The sequence below is a fragment of the Panulirus ornatus genome, chromosome 35 (assembly GCF_036320965.1).
Source record: "Panulirus ornatus isolate Po-2019 chromosome 35, ASM3632096v1, whole genome shotgun sequence".
NCBI lineage: Eukaryota > Metazoa > Arthropoda > Malacostraca > Decapoda > Palinuridae > Panulirus > Panulirus ornatus.
The window spans coordinates 15907256-15923908 of record NC_092258.1 but is presented as its reverse complement, the minus strand read 5'-3'; the positions used below and the strand labels follow the sequence as shown (position 1 = coordinate 15923908).

At 50.9% G+C, this 16653-nt stretch overlaps 1 protein-coding gene across 1 annotated transcript in view; it reads left to right on the top strand.

Annotated features, from left to right (window-relative positions):
* The window catches only part of LOC139760183 (chorion peroxidase-like), a 197163-nt gene that overhangs the window by 80765 nt on the left and 99745 nt on the right, over positions 1-16653 (top strand). Inside the window, exon 4 of the mRNA XM_071683119.1 lies at positions 83-201. Coding sequence (XP_071539220.1) covers positions 83-201 — 119 coding nt within the window. The remainder of the gene's footprint in view (positions 1-82; positions 202-16653) is intronic.

Here is a 16653-nt window from a genome sequence, read left to right as displayed (position 1 = left end):
TATGACTTCATTTCAGCTTATGTTTAGAAAACTATACATATAACACTAAGACAGCAGATCTGGGTATACCCATCTCTCACAGGACCTCGCGAACAACTGAACGAAGTCACTTCCTTCATGGACGTATCCGCGGTGTATGGCTCCACCAAGAGTCGGGCGGACAGTCTTAGGACATTCACTGATGGTCTACTGGTAACACAGGTGGGTGTTGGTGACACTCATTGGTAATGGTGACATTGATGGGTCCTGATGACAATGTTAAGTCTTGCCGAATCTTGTGGGCCCATGTGAACTGACGGGTTCTGGTGACACAAGCTGGTACTGGCCACATTGTCAGGCCTTATTGACACTGATGGGTTCTGATGACACAATTGGGTGCTGCTGACACTTGTAAGCGCGGGTGACATAATGGAATGTTGGTGACACTGGTGAGCCTTAGTAAAAGCGGTGGTTTCCTGTGATATATTTGGGTGCTGGTGGCACTGATGGGTTTCTGGTGACGTAAGAAGGTGCTGATGATATTAGCGTGTGCCCTCTATACTGCTGGGATCTGACGACATCTTTGGTCCTTCTTCTATTGATGCCTTTTGCTGACTCAAGAGGTTGCTGGTAACAGAGGTGGATGCTGTTGACATTGATGGGCTCTGTTAACATTGATGAGTGCGTGCTGGTGACGCTGGTGGATCCTAGTGACACCTGTGGTATTGATGACAATGATGGGTACTGGTGACACCAGTAAGCGTTGGTGACACTGATGAGTCCTGATGACACTAGTGTGTACTGGTGACACTAGTGGGTGCTGGCCACACTGATCAGTCCTGATGACACAGGTGGGTGCTGTTGACACTGGTGAGTGCTGGTAACACTGCTGAGTGCTGGTGACACTGGTGTGTGCTGGTGACACTGGTGGATGCTGATGACACTGGTGGGAACTGGTGACACTGGCAAGTCCTGATCAACCTGGTGTGATCTGGTGACACTGAGGGGTGCTGGTGACACTGATGAGTCCTGATGATACTGGTGGGTGCTGGTGACACTGGTGGGTGCTGGTGACACTGATGAGTCCTGATGACTCCAGAGTGTACTCGTGACACTGATGGATACTGACGACACTGGTGGGTGCTGGTGACATTGATGAGTCTTGAGGATACTGGTGGGTGCTGGTGAAACTGGTGGGTGCTTTTGATACTGGTGGGTGCTGGTAATACTGATGAGTCCTGATGACACTGGTGCGTGCTGGTGACGCTGGTGGATTCTGGTGACATTGATGAGTCCTGATCACACTGGAGACATTGGTGGGTGCTGGTGACACTGATGGGTGCTGGTGACACTAGCGAGTCCTGACGACACTGGTGGGTGTTGGTGACACTGGTGAGTTCTGATGACACTGGTGGGTGCTGGTGACACTGGTGGGTGCTGTTGACACTGGTGGGTGCTGGTAATACTGATGAGTCCTGATGACACTGGTGTGTGCTGGTGACATTGGTGGATACTGGTGACACTGGTAGGTGCTGGTGACACTGGTGGGTGCTGTTGACACTGATGAGTCCTGATCACACTGGTTTGTTCTGGTGACATTGATGGGTGTTGGTGACACTGATGAGTCCTGATGACCATGATGGGTGCTGGTGACACTAGTGAGTCCTGATGACACTGGTGGGTGCTGGTGACAATGATGAGTCCTGATGACACTGGTCGGTGCTGGTGACACTGGTGGGTGCTGGTAACACTGATAAGTCCTGATGACACTAGTGGGTGCTGGTGACAGTGGTGGATGTTGGTGACACTGATGATTCCTGATAACGCTGGTGGCTAATGGTGGCAATGGTGAGTCCTGATGAAACGGTTGCTGGTGACACTGGTGGGGGCTCCTGACACTGGTGAGTCCTGATGACACTGATGGGTGCTGGTGACACTGATGAGTCCTGATAACACTGATGGGTGCTGGTGACACTGATGGTTGTTGGTGACACTAGTGAGTCCTGATGACACTGGTTGGTGCTGGTGACAATGATGAGTCCTGACGACACTGGTCAGTGCTGGTGACACTGGTCGGTGCTGGTGACACTGGTAGGTGCTGGTAATACTGATAAGTCCTGATGACACTAGTGGGTGCTAGTGACACTGGTTGATGCTGGTGACACTGATGATTCCTGATAACACTGGTGGCTAATGGTGGCAATGATGAGTCCTGATGACACAGTTGCTGGTGACACTGGTGGGGGCTCCTGACACTGGTGAGTCCTGGTGACACTGATGGGTGCAGGTGACACTGGTGGGTGCTGGTGACACTAGTAAGTCCTGATCACACTTGTGGATGCTGATGACACACATGGTTGCTGGTGATACTGATGAGTCCTTATGGCAATAGTGTGTTTGTCTAACACTGGTGGGTGCTAGTGACACTGGTGGGTGCTGGTGACACTAACGAGTCCTGATGACATTGGTTTGTGCTGGTGACACTGATGCTGGTGACACTTATGCTGGTGACACTGGTGAGTCCTGATAGAGGGTGCTGGTGACACTGATGAGTCATGATGACACTGCTGGGTGCTGGTGACACTGATGAGTCATGATGACACTGCTGGGTGCTGGTGACAATAGTGGGTACTGGTGGCTCTGGTGGGTGCAGGTGACATTGGTGAGTTCTGATGACACTGGTGGGCACTGGTGACACTGATGAGTCATGATGACACTGTTGGGTGCTGGTGACACTGGTGAGAGCTGGTGACACTGAGGAATCCTGATGACACTGGTGGGTGCTGGTGACACTGTTGGTTGCTGGTGACACTGGTAAGAGCTGGTGACACTGAGGAATCCTGATGACACTGGTGGGTGCTGGTGACACTGTTGGTTGCTGGTGACACTGGTGAGTCCTCCTGACACTGGTGGGTGCAGGTGACACTGATGAGTCCTGTGACACTGACGGGTGATGGTGACACTGATGGGTGTTGGTGACACTGATGAGTCCTGTTCACACCTTTGTGTTCTGGTGGCACTGGTGGGTGCTGGTGACACTGGTGAGTCCTGATGATACTGGTTGGTGCTGGTAACACTGATCAGTCCTGATGACACTCTTGGGTACTGATTACACTGGTGGATGCCTGTGAAACTGATGAGTCCTGATGACACTGGTGGGTGCTGGTGACACTAATGGGTGCTGGTGACATGGATGAGACCTGATCTTACTGATGTGTTCTGGTGACACTGGTAAGTGCTGTTAACACTGATGAGTCCTGATCACAATGTTGGGTGCTGGTGACATTGATGAGTCCTGATGACACTGATGTGTTTTGGTGACACTGGTGGTTGCTGATGATACTAATGAGTCCGGATCACTCTGGTGTGTTCTGTTGGGTGTTGGTAACACTGATGAGTGCTGGCGAAAATGAGTCCTGTTGACGCTGGTAGGTGCTATTGACACTGGTGGGTGCTGGCGACACTGATGAGTCTTGACACTGGTGGGTGCTTTTGACACTATTAGGTGCTGGGGACGCTAGACGGTGCCGGTGACACTGGTGAGTCCTGATAACACTGGTGGGTGCTTTTGACACCATCAGGTGCTTTTGACAGTTGTGAGTCCTGATGACAGTGATGGTTGCTGGTGACATTAGTCGGTACTGGTGACACTGGTAAGTCCTGATGAAATTAGTGGGTGCTAGTGACACTGCTGAGTCCTGATGACACTGGTGGATGCTGGTGACACTGGTGAGTCCTGATGACACTGGTGGGTATTGGTGACACTGGTGGGTACTAGTGGCACTGATTGGTGCTGGTGACACTGGTGGGTGTTGGTAACACTGGTGAGTCCTGATGACACTACTGGGTGCTGGTGACACTGATGAGTCTTGATTACACTGGTGGTTGCTGGTGACACTGCTGGGTGCTGGTGACGCCGATGCGTCCTGATCACACTGGTGTGTTCTGATGACACGGGGGAGTGCTGTTGACACTGATGAGTCCAAATCACACCAGTGGGTGCTCATGACACTGGTGGGTGCTGGTGACACTGGTGAGTCCTGATGACAGTTGTGGGTGCTGGTGACACTAATGAGTCCTGGTGACACTGATGAGTGAAGGTGACACTACTGGGTGCTGGTGACACTGATGAGTCCTGTTCACACTGATTTGTTCACGTGAAACTGGTGGGAGCTGGTGACACGTGAGTCCTGATGACACTGGTTGGTGCTGGTGACACTGATGAGTCCTGATGACACTTTTGGGTGCTGGTGACACTGGTGGGTCCTGGTGACCCTGGTGCTTGCTACTGACACTGACGAGTCCTGATGACACTGGTGGGTGCTGATGACACTGGTGGGTGCTGGTGATACTGGTGAATCCTGATAACACTGGTGGATGCTGATGACACTGGAGGGAACTGGTGATACTTTTGAGTCCTGATGACACTGATGGTTGCAGGTGACACTGGTGAATCATGATGACATTGATGGGTGCTGGTAAGGTTGCTGCTGGTGAGGTTGATGCTGGTGACACTGATGAATCCTAATCACACTGATGTGTTCTGGTGACACTGATGGTTGCTGGTGAAACTGCTGGGTGCTCGTAATGCTGATGAGTTCTGATGACACTGGTGGGTGCTGGTAACACTGGTGATTCCTGATGACACTAGTGGGTGCTGGTGACAATGATGAGTCCTGATGACACAGGCAGGTGCTGGTAGCAGTGGTTGGTTCTGGTAGTTCTGAAGAGTCCTGATGACACTGATGGGTGCTGGTGAAACTGGTGAATCCAGATGACATTGGTGCGTGCTGGTGACAATGGTAAGTCTTGATGACACTGGTGGGTGCTGGTAACAATCATGGGTACTGGTGACACTGCTGAGTCCTGATAACACTAGTGGATGCTGGTGACACTGGTGGGTCCAGATGACACTAGTGTGTACGTTTGACACTGGTGAGTCTTGATGACACTCATGAGTGCTGGTGACACTGGTGGGTGCTGGTAATACTGATGAATCCTGATGACACTGGTAGGTGCTGGTGGCACTGGTTAGTCCTGGTGACACTGGTGGTTGCTGGTGATACTGGTAATCCTAATGACACTGGTGGGTGCTGTTGAGGTTGGTGCTTGTAACACTGATGAGTCATGATCACACTGGTGTGCTCAGTTGACACTGGTGGGAGCTGGTGACACTGGTGAGTCCTGATGACACTGTTGGGTGCTAGTGACTCTGGTGGGTGCAGGTGACACTGGTGGGTGGTGATGACACTGGTGGGCGCAGGTGACACTGGTGGGTTCAAGTAATAGTGATGAGTCCTGATGACACTTGTAGGTGGTGATGACACTGTTTGGTTTTGGTGACACTGATGAGTCCTGATGACACTAGTGGGTTCTGGTGTCGTTGATGAGTCCTGATGAGAGTGCTGGTGACACTGGTGGGTCTTGATCACACTGGTGAGTTCAGGTGACACTGGTGAATGCTGGTGACACTGATGTGTCCTGATAACACTGGTTGGTGCTTGTGACACTGGTGGGTGCTGGTGACACTAGTGAGTCCTGATGACACTGTTGGGTGCTGGTGACACCGGTGGGTGCTGGTGACATTGGTGGGTGTTGCTAACACTGATGAGTCCTGGGGACTCTGATGGGTGATGGTGACACTGGTGGGTGCTGGTGACATTGATGAATCCTGATCATATTGGTGTGCTCTAGTGACACTGGTGAGTGATGTTGATATTGGTGAGTCCTGATTACATTGGTGGATTGTGGTGACACTGATGAGTCCTGATGACACTTGTAGATGCTGGTGACACTGATGAGTCCTTATGACACTGGCGGGTGCTGGTGACACTGGTGGGTGCTGGTTACATTGGTGGGTGCTGGTGACACTTATGAGTCCAGATGACACTGGTGGATGCTGGTGACACTGATGAGTCCTGATGACACTGGCTGGTGCTGGTGACACTGGTGGGTGCTGGTGACATGGATGAGAGCTGTTCACACTGGTGTGTTCTGGTGACACTGGTGAGTGCTGGTGATACTGATGAGTACTAATAACAATGTTGGGTGCTGGTGACACTGATGAGTCTTGATGACACTGATGGGTTTTCGTGACACTGATGGTTGCGGGTGACATAAATGAGTCCTGATCACTCTGTTGTGTTCTGTTGACACTGGTGGGTACTTTCGGCAGTGATGAGTCATGATCACACTGTTGGGTGGTGGTGACGCTGGTGAGTGCTGGCGACACTGATGAGTCATGTTGACACTGTTGGATGCTGGTGACACTGATGGGTCCTGATGATACAATTGGTTGGTTTCGACACTGGCGCGTGCTGATGACACCAGTGAGTCCTGACGACAGTGGTGAGTGCTGGTGACACTAGTCGGTACTGGTGAGTGCTGATGACACTGGTGGGTGCTTGTGACACTGGTGAGTCCTGATGACACTGATGGTTGCTGGTGACACTGGAGGGTGCTGGTGATACTGGTGAGTCATGATGACACTGGTAGGTGTTGGTGACACTGGTGAATCCTGATGACAATGATGGAGTTTGTGCTGGTGAGGCTGGTGCTGGTGACACTTATGAGTCCTGATTACACTGTTGGGTGCTGGTGACACTGGTGGGTGCTGCTGACACTGGTGGGTGCTGCTAACAGTGATGAGTTCTGGTGACTCTGATGGGTGAAGATTACATCGGTGGGTGCTATTGACAGTGATGAATACTGATCGTAATGGTGTGTTCTGGTGACACTGATGAGTGATGGTGATTCTGGTGAGTCCTCATGACACTGGTGGATTGTGGTGACACTGATGAGTCCTGATGACACTGTTGGGTGCTCTTGATACTGGTGGGTGCTGGTGACGCTGAAGAGTCCTGATGACACTGTTGGGTGCTGGTGACACTGATGAGTCTTGATGATACTGGTGGTTGCTGGCGACACTGGTGGGTTCTGATGAGACTGATGAGTCCTGATGACACTTGTATGTGCTAGTGACACTACTGGGTGCTGGTGACACCGATGGGTCCTGATGACACTAGAGGGTGCTGGTGACAATGATGAGTCCTGATGACAATGCTGGGTGCAGTTGACACTGGTGGGTGCTGGTGGTACTAGTGGATGCTGGTGACACTGATGAGTTCTGAAGACACTGGTGGGTACTGGTGACACTGCTGAGTCGTACTGACTAGTGGGTGCTGGTGACACTGATGGGTGCTGGTGACACTGATAAATCCTGATGACACTGGTGGGTGCTGGTTACAGTTGGGTGCTAGTGACACTGGTGAGCCCTGATAACACTGGTAGGTGCTGGTGACACTGATGAGTTCTGATGAAACTGATGGGTGATGGTGACACTACTGGGTCCTGGTGACACTGATGTGTCCTGTTCAAACTGTTGTGTTCTGGTGACCTGGTGGGTACTGGTGACACATGTGAGTCCTGATGAAACTGGTTGGTGCTGGTGACACTGATGAGTCCTGATGAAACTTGTGGGTGCTGGTGATACTAGTGGGTTTTGGTGACACTGGTGGCTCCTGGTGATACAGATAAGTCCTGATCACTCTGGTGTGTTTTGTTGACACTGATGAGTACTTTTGGCACTGATAAGTCATGATCACACTGTTGGGTGGTGGTGACACTGGTGGGTGCTGGCGAAACGATGACTCCTGTTGACCCTGATGGATGCTGTTGACACTTGTGGGTGCTGGTGACACTGATGAGTCCTGATGACACTATTGGTTGCTTTTGACACTGGTGCTGCTGGTGACATTAGTGAGTCCTGATGACAGTAGTGAGTGCTGGTGACACTAGACGGTGTTGTTGACACTGGTGAGTCCTGATGACACTGGTATGTGCTGGTGACACTGGAGGGTGCTGGTAACAATGGTGAGTCCTGATGACACTTGTGGGTGTTGTTGACACTGGTGAACCCTGATGAAACTGGTGAGGTTTGCGCTGGTGGGGTTGGTGCTGGTGACACCGATGGGTCCTGATCACACTGTTGGGTTCTGGTGACACTGGTGGGTGCTGGTGACACTGGTGGATGCTACTGACACTGGTGGGTGCTGCTGACATTGATATGTCCTGGTGATTCTGATGGGTGATAGTTACACTGGTGGGTGCTTGTGACAGTGATAAATCCTGATCACATTTGTGTATTCTGGTGACACTGGTGGGTGATAGTGATACTGGGGAGTACTGATGACACTGATGGGTTGTGGTGACACTGATGAGTAATGATGACACTGTTGGGTGCTGGTGACACTGGTGGATGCTGGTGACACTGAAGAGTTCTGATGACACTGGTGGGTGCTGGTGACACTGATGAGTCCTGATGATACTGGTGGTTGCTGGTGACACTACTGGGTGCTGGTGACAATGATGAGTCCTGATGAAACTGGTATGTGCTAGTGACACTATTGGGTGCTGGTGACACTGGTGAGTCCTGATGACACTAGAGGGTGTTGGTAACAATGATGAGTCCTGATGACACTGGTGGGTGTTAGTAACATTGGTGGGCGCTGATAATACTGATGAGTTCTGATGACATGGTGAGTCCTAATGACACTGTCGGGTGCTGGTGACACGTGTGGGTGCTGGTGACACTGATGAGTCCTGAAGAGACTGGTGGGAGCTGGTGACCCTGGTGAGTCATGATGACCCTGGTGGATGCTGGTGACACTGGTGGCTGCTAGTAATAATGATGTATCCAGATGAAACTGGTTGGTGCTGGTGACACTGGTGTCTTGATGACACTGGTGGTTGCTGTCAGCACTGGTTAATCGTGATGACACTGGTGGATGCTGTTGAGCTTGGTGCTGGTGATACTGTTGAGTTATGATCACACTGGTTTGTTCTGGTGACACTTTTGGGTGTTGGTGACACTGGTGAGTCCTGATGCCACTGGTGGCTGCTGGTAACACGGGTGGCTGCTGGTAATACGCATGAGTCCTGATGACACTGGTTGGTGACACTGGTGAGTCCTGATGACCCTGGTGGTTGCTGGTGGCACTGATTAATGGTGATGGCACTGATGGGTGCTGTTGAGGTTGATGATGGTGATACTAAGTAGTGATCACATTGGTGTGTTCTGGTGGCACTGGTGGGTGCTAGTGACACTGGTGAGTCCTGATGACACTGGTATGTGCCGGTGGTACTGTTAGGTGTTGGTGACACTGGTGAGTCCTGATGACACTAGAGGGTGCTGGTAACTCTGATAAGTCCTGATGACACTGGTGGGTGCTGGTGACACTGATGAGTCCTGATCACACTGGTGTGTTTTGGTGACACTGGTGAGTGCTGCTGACACTGATTAGTCTTGATCACACTGTTGGGTCCTGGTGACACTGATTAGTCCTGATGACACTGGTGGGTGCTGGTGACACTAATGAGTCCTGATCACACTTTTGTGTTCTATTGACACTGATGGGTGCTGATGACACTGGTGAGTCCTGATGACACTGTTGGGTGCTGGTGACACTATTGGGTGCTGGTGATACTAATGAGTCCTGATGACACTGGGTTGGTGCTGGTGACACTTGTGGGTGCTGATGAGGTTGGTGCTGGCGGCACTGATGAATGCTTATCACGCTAATTTGTTCTGGTGACACTGTTGGATGCTGGTGACACTGGCGGGTGCTGGTAATACTGATGAGTCCTGATGATACAGGTGGGTGCTGGTGACACTGGTGTTTCCTGATGACACTAGTTGGTGCTGGTGACGATGATGAGTCCTGATGACACTGGTGGGTGCTGATAACACTGGTGGGTAATGGTAAACTGATGAGTCTTGATGACATTCGTGTGTACTGGAGACACTGGTGGGTCCTGATGATACTGGTGGGAGCTAGTGACACTTGTGGGTGCCTGTGACACTGTTGAGTCCTGATGACACTAAAGGGTGCTGGTGAGAATGATGAGTCCAGATGATACTGAAGGGTGCTAGTGACACTGGAGAGTCTTGATGACACTGGTGGGTGCTTTTGACACCAGTGGATGCTGGTAATACTGATGAGTCCTGATGACACTGGTGGGTGCTGGTAACACTGGTGAGTCCTGATGACACTGTAGGGTGCTGGTGACACTTTTGGGTGCTGGTGACAGTGTTGAGTCCTGGTGACACTGATGGATACTGGTGACACTGGTGAGTCCTGATGACACTGGTGGGTGTTGGTGACACTGGTGGCTGCTGGTAATACTGATGAGTCCTGATGTCACTGGTTGGTGTTGGTGACCTGATGAGTCCTGATGACACTGGTTTGTTCTGGTGACACCTTTGGGTGTTGGTGACACTGGTGAGACCTGATGACACTGATGGTTGCTGGTAACACCGGTGGCTCATGGTATTACTGATGAGTCCTGATGACACTGGTTGGTGCTGGTGACACTGGTGAGTCCTGATGACCCTGGTGGTTTCTGGTGGCACTGGATAATCGTGATGACATTGGTGGGTGCTTCTGAGGTTGATGCGGGTGATACTAAGGAACCATGATCTCACTGGTGTCTTCTGGTGACACTGGTCGGTGCTGGTGACACTGGTGAGTTATGATGACTTTGGTATGTGCTGGTGACACTGCTGGGTGCTGGTAACACTGGTGAGTCCTGATGACACTAGAGGGTGCTGGTGTCTCTAAGTCCTGACGACACTGGTGGGTGCTGATGACACTGATGAGTCCTGATCAAACTGATGTGTTTTGGTGACACTAGTGAGTCCTGCTAAAACTTCTGAGTCCTGGCCACACTCTTGGGTGCTGGTGACACTGATTAGTCCTGATGACACTGGTGGATGCTGGTGACATTGTTGAGTCCTGATGACATTGGTGGATGTTGGTGACACTATTGAGTCCTGATGACACTGGTGGGTGAAGGTGACACTGGCGGCTGCTGGTAATACTGATGAGTCCTGATGACACTGGTTGGTGCTGGTGACACCGGTGAGTCCTGATGACACTAATGATTGCTGATGGCACTGGTTAATCGTGATGACAATGGTCGATGCTGTTGAGGTTGATGTTGGTGAAACTGATGAGTCATGATCAAACTGGTGTGTTCTGGTGACACTGGTGGCTGCTGATGACACTAGTGAGTCCTGATGATTCTGATGGCTGCTGGTGACACTGGTGGGTCCTGGTAATATTGATGAGTCCTGATGACACTGGTTGGTGCTGGTAACATTGGTGGGTAATGGTAATACTGATGAGTCTTGATGACACTGGTGGGTGCTGGAGACACTGGTGAGTTCTGATGACACTAGTGGGTGCTGGTGACACTGGCGAGTCCTGATACCGGTGGTTGCTGGTGACACTTGTGGGTTCCTGTGACACTGTTGAGTCCTGATGACACTAGTGGATGCTGGTGACAATGATGAGTCCTGATGACACTGGTGGGTGCTAGTGACACTGGTGAGTCTTGATGACAATGGTGGGTGCTGGTGACACTGGTGGGTGCTGGTAATACTGATGAGTTCTGATGACACTGGAGGATGCTGTTGGCACTAGTGAGTCCTGATGACAATAGTGGGTACTGGTGACAACGATGAGTCATGATTTCACTGGTGGGTGCTGGTAACACTGGTGTGTGCTGGTAATATTGATCAGTTTTTGTGACAATGATGGGTTCTAGTGACACTGGTGTGTCCTGACGGCACTGGTGGGTGCTCGTGACACTGGTGAGTCCTGATGACACTATCTGGTGCTGGTGACACTTTAGGGTGCTGGTGACACTTGTGAGTCTTGATGACACTAGTGGGTGCTGGTAACGCTGATGAATCCTGATAACACTGGTGGATGCTGGTGACACTGTTAAGTCATGATGACACTGGTGGGTTCTGGTGACACTGGCGGCTGCTGGTAATACTGATGAGTCCTGATGACCCTGGTTGGTGCTGGTGACACTGGTGAGTCCTAATGACGCTGGTGTTTGCTGATGGCACTGGTTAATCGTGATGACCATGGTCGGTGCTGTTGAGGTTGATGCTGGTGAAACTGATGAGTCTTGATCACACTGGTGACACTTGTGGATGCTGGTGACATTAGTCAGTGCTGGTGACACTGATGAGTCCTGATGACACTGGTGGATGCTGGTGACACTGATGAGTCCTGATGACACTGGTGGCTGCTGGTGACACTGGTGGCTGCTGGTTATATCAATGAGTCTTGATGACACTGGTTGATGCTGGAGACACTGGTGAGTCCTGATGACCCTGGTGGTTGCTGATGGCACTCGTTAATAGTGTTGACATTGGTGGGTGCTGTTGATGTTGGTGCTGGTGATACTGATGCGTTATGATCACAATGGTGTGTTCTGTTGACACTGGTGAGTGCTGGTGACACTGGTGAGTCCTGATGACACTTGTATGTGCTGGTGACACTTTTAGGTGCTGGTAACACTTGTGAGTCCTGATGACACTCGAGGGTGCTGGTGACACTGATGAGTCCTGATGACACTGGTGGGTGCTTATGACACAGGTGGATCTGGTGATATTGGTGAGTCTTTATAACATTAGTATGTGCTGTTGGCACTGTTGGGTCCTTGTGACTGGTGAGTTCAGATGACACTAGAGGGTGTTGTTGACAATGATGAGTCCTGTTCATACTGGCGTGTTCTTTTAATACTGGTGAGTGCAGGGGACACTGATGAATCCTGATTACACTGGTGGGTGCTGGTGACACTGATTAGTCCTGACGACACTGATTGGCGCTGGTGACACTGGTGTTCGCTGGTGACACTAATGAGTCCTGATCACACTAGTGTGTTCTAGTGACACTTCTGGGTACTGGTGGCACTGATGAGTCCTGATCATACTGTCAGGTACTGGTGACATGAGCCTGACGACATTGGTGGGTGCAGGATGACAATGGTGGTTACTGTTAAAACTAGTGGGTGCTGGTGACACTGATGAGTCATGATGAAACCTGAGGGTGCAGGTGACACATATGGCTGCTGGAAATACTGATTAGTCCTAATGACACAGGCTGGTGCTGGTGACACTAGTGAGTCCTGATGACACTGATGGTTGCTGGTGGCACTGGATAATCGTTATGACACTGGTGGGTGCTGTTGAGGTTGGTGCTGGTGATACTGTTGAGCCTTGATCACTCTGGTGTGTACTGGTGAAACTTTTGGGTGCTGGTGACACTAGTGAGTCCTGATGACACTGGTGTGTGTTGGTGACACTGATGGACGCCGGTAATACTGATGAGTTCTAATGACACTGGATTGTGCTGGTGACGCTGGTGAGTCCTGATGACACTGATGGTTGCTGGTGGCACTGGTTAATCGTGATGACACAGGTGGGTGCTGTTGAGGTTTGTGCTGGTGATACTGATGAGTCATTACCACAATGGTGTGTTCTGGTAACACTGGTGGGTGCTGGTGACACTGGTGAGTCATGATGGCACTGATATGTGCTGGTCACACTGTTGGGTGCTGGTGACACTGGTGAGTCCTGATGATGCTGATGGTTGCTGGTGGCACTGGATAATCGTGATGACACTGGTGGATACTGTTGAGGTTGGTGCTGGTGATACTGAAGAATCATTATCATACTAGTGTGTTTCTGGTGACACTGGTGGGTGCTGGTGACACTGGTGAGTCCTGATGACACTAGTCTGTGCTGGTGACACAATTGGGTGCTAGTGACACTGGTGACTCCTGATGACACTAGAGGGTGCTGGTGACACTAGTAAGTCCTGGTGACACTGGTGGGTACTGGTGACACTGGCGGATGCTGGTGACACTGGTGGGTCCTGATCAAACTGTTGGGTGCTGGTGACACCTATCATTCCTGATGACACTGGTGGGTGCTGGTGACACTGGTGACTGCTGGTGACACTTATGAGACCTAATCACACTGGTGTGTTCTGGTGACACCGGTGGATGCTGGTAATACTGATGAGTCCTGATGACACTGGCTGGTGCTGGTAACACTGGTGAGTCCTGATGACACCGATGGCTGCTGGTGTCACTGGTTAATCGTGATGACACTGATGGGTGCTGTTGAGGTTGGTGTTCGTGATACTGATGTGTCATTACCACACTGGTGTGTTCTGGTGACACTGGTGGGTGCTGGCGACACTAGTGAGTCCTGATGACACCGGTATGTGCTGGTGACACTGTTGGGTGCTGGTGACACTGGTGAGTCCTGATGACACTAATGGTTGCTGGTGTCACTGGTTAATCTTGATGACACTGATGAGTGATGTTGAGGTTGGTGCTGGTGATGCTGATGAGTTATTATCACACTGGTGTGTTCTGGTGACACTGTTGGGTGCTGGCGACACTAGTGAGTCCTGATGACACTGTTATGTGGTGGTGACACTGTTGGTTGATAGTGACACTGGTGAGTCTTGATGACACTAGAGGGTGCTGGTGACACTGATAAGTCCTGATGACACTGGTGGCTGCTGGTGACACTGGTGGCTGCTTGTAACACTGGTGGTTCTGGTGACACTAATGATTTCCGATCACACTGGTGTGTAGTGGTGACACTGGTGGGTACTTGTGGTACTGATGAGTCCTGATCATACTGTTGGATGCTGGTGACACTGGTGGGATCTTTCGACACTGATGAGTCCTGATGACACTGGTGAGTTCAAGTGACACTGGTGGGTCCTGGTGACACTGGTGGGTGCTGGTGACAGTGATGTGTCCTGATGTCACTGGTCGGTGCTTTTGACACAGATACGTTGTGGTGACACTAGACTAGTGAGTCCTGATTCCAGTGGTGGGTGTTGGTGACACTGGTCGGTCTTGTTACACTGGTGAGTCCTGATTACACTGGTGACACTGCTGAGTGCTGGTGACACTGATGGATTATGGTGACACTAGTGGGTTCTGGTGACACTGATGACTCCTGGTAGCACGAATGTTCTTAGATGCTGGTGACACTGGTGAGTTCCGATGACATTGGTGGGTGCTGATGACACTGGTGGGTGCTGGTAATAAAAAATACTGATGACACTGGGTTGTTGCTGGTGACACTTGTGAACCCTGATGACACTGGTGGGTGCTGATGAGATTGGTGCCGGTGACACTGATATGTCCTGATCACACTGGTTTGTTCTGGTGACGCTGATCGGTGCTAGTAACACTGGTGGGTAATGGTAATACTAATGAGTCTTGCTGACAATGGTGGGTGCTGGTGACAATGGTGAGTTTTGATGACACTGTTGGGGGGTGCTGGTGACACTGGTGAGTCGTGATGACACTGATGGGTGCTGGTGACGCTTGTGGGTGCCTGTGACACTGTTGAGTTCTGATGACACTAGTGGGTGCTGGCGACACACATGAGTCCTGATGACACTGATGGGTGCTAGTGACACTGGTGAGTCTTGATGACACTGGTGGGTGCTGGTAATGCTGATGAGTCCTGATGACATTGATTGTTGCTGGTGACACTGGTGAGTCCTGATGATACTAGTGGGTACTAGTGACAACGGTGAGTCTTGATGACAATGGTAGGTGCTGGCAACACTGGTGGGTGTTGGTAATACTGATGAGTTCTGATGATACCGGTGGGTGCATGTGACACTGGTGTGTCCTGACGACACTGTGGGTGTGGGGCTACTGTTGAGTCATGATGACACTTTCTGGTGCTGGTGACACTGGTGAGTTCTGATGACACTAGTGGGTGCTGGTGACACTGATGAGTACTGATGACACCGGTGGGTGCTGGTGACACTGGTGAGTCCTTATGACACTGGAGGGTGCTGGTGACACTGGTGAGTGCTTGTAATACTCATGAGTCTTGATGACACTGGTTGGTGCTGATGACAATGGTGAGTCCTGATGACTTTGGTGGTTGCTGATGGCACTGGTTAATCGTGATGACACTGGTCGGTGCTGTTGAGGTTGGTGCATGTGATGATGATGAGTCATAATCAAACTGCTATGTTCTGGTGACACTGGTGGGTGCTAGTGACACTGGTGGGTGCTGGTGACACGTGAGTTGTGATGACACTGGTATATGCTGGTGACATTGTTGGGTGCTGGTGACACTGATGGGTCCTGATGACACTCGAAGGTGCTTGTGACACTGATGAGTCTTGATGCCACCTGTGAGTGCTGGTGACACTTGGGGGTGCTGATGACACTGATGAGTCCTGATCACAATAGTATGTTTTGGTGACACTGATGAATCCTGATCACAATAGTATGTTTTGGTGACACTGATGAGTGTTGGTGACACTGATGAGTCTTGATCACACTATTGGGTGCTGGTGACACTGATTAATCCTGATGACACTGGTGGGTGCTGGTGACACTGATGAGTCCTGATTACACTATTGTGTTCTGGTGACACTGGTGGGTGCTTGTGACACTGAATAGTCCTCATGACACTGGTGGGTGCTGGTGACACTGGTGGGTGCTTACGACGCTGAATAGTCCTTATGACACTGGTGGGTGCTGGTGACACGGATGGGTGCTGGTGACACTGTTGAGTCCTGATGACACTGGTCGGTGCTTTTGACACTGATAGGTGCTGCTGACCCTAGTGAGTCCTGATTACAGTGGTGGGTCTTGGTGACACTGGTCAGTGCTGGTTACACTGATGAGCCATGATGACACTGGTGGGTGCTAGTGACACTGTTGAGTCATGGTGGCACTGATGGGTGATATTGATACTGGTGGGTGCTGTTGACATTGATGAATCCTGATCACACTGATGTGTTCTGGTGACAATCTTGG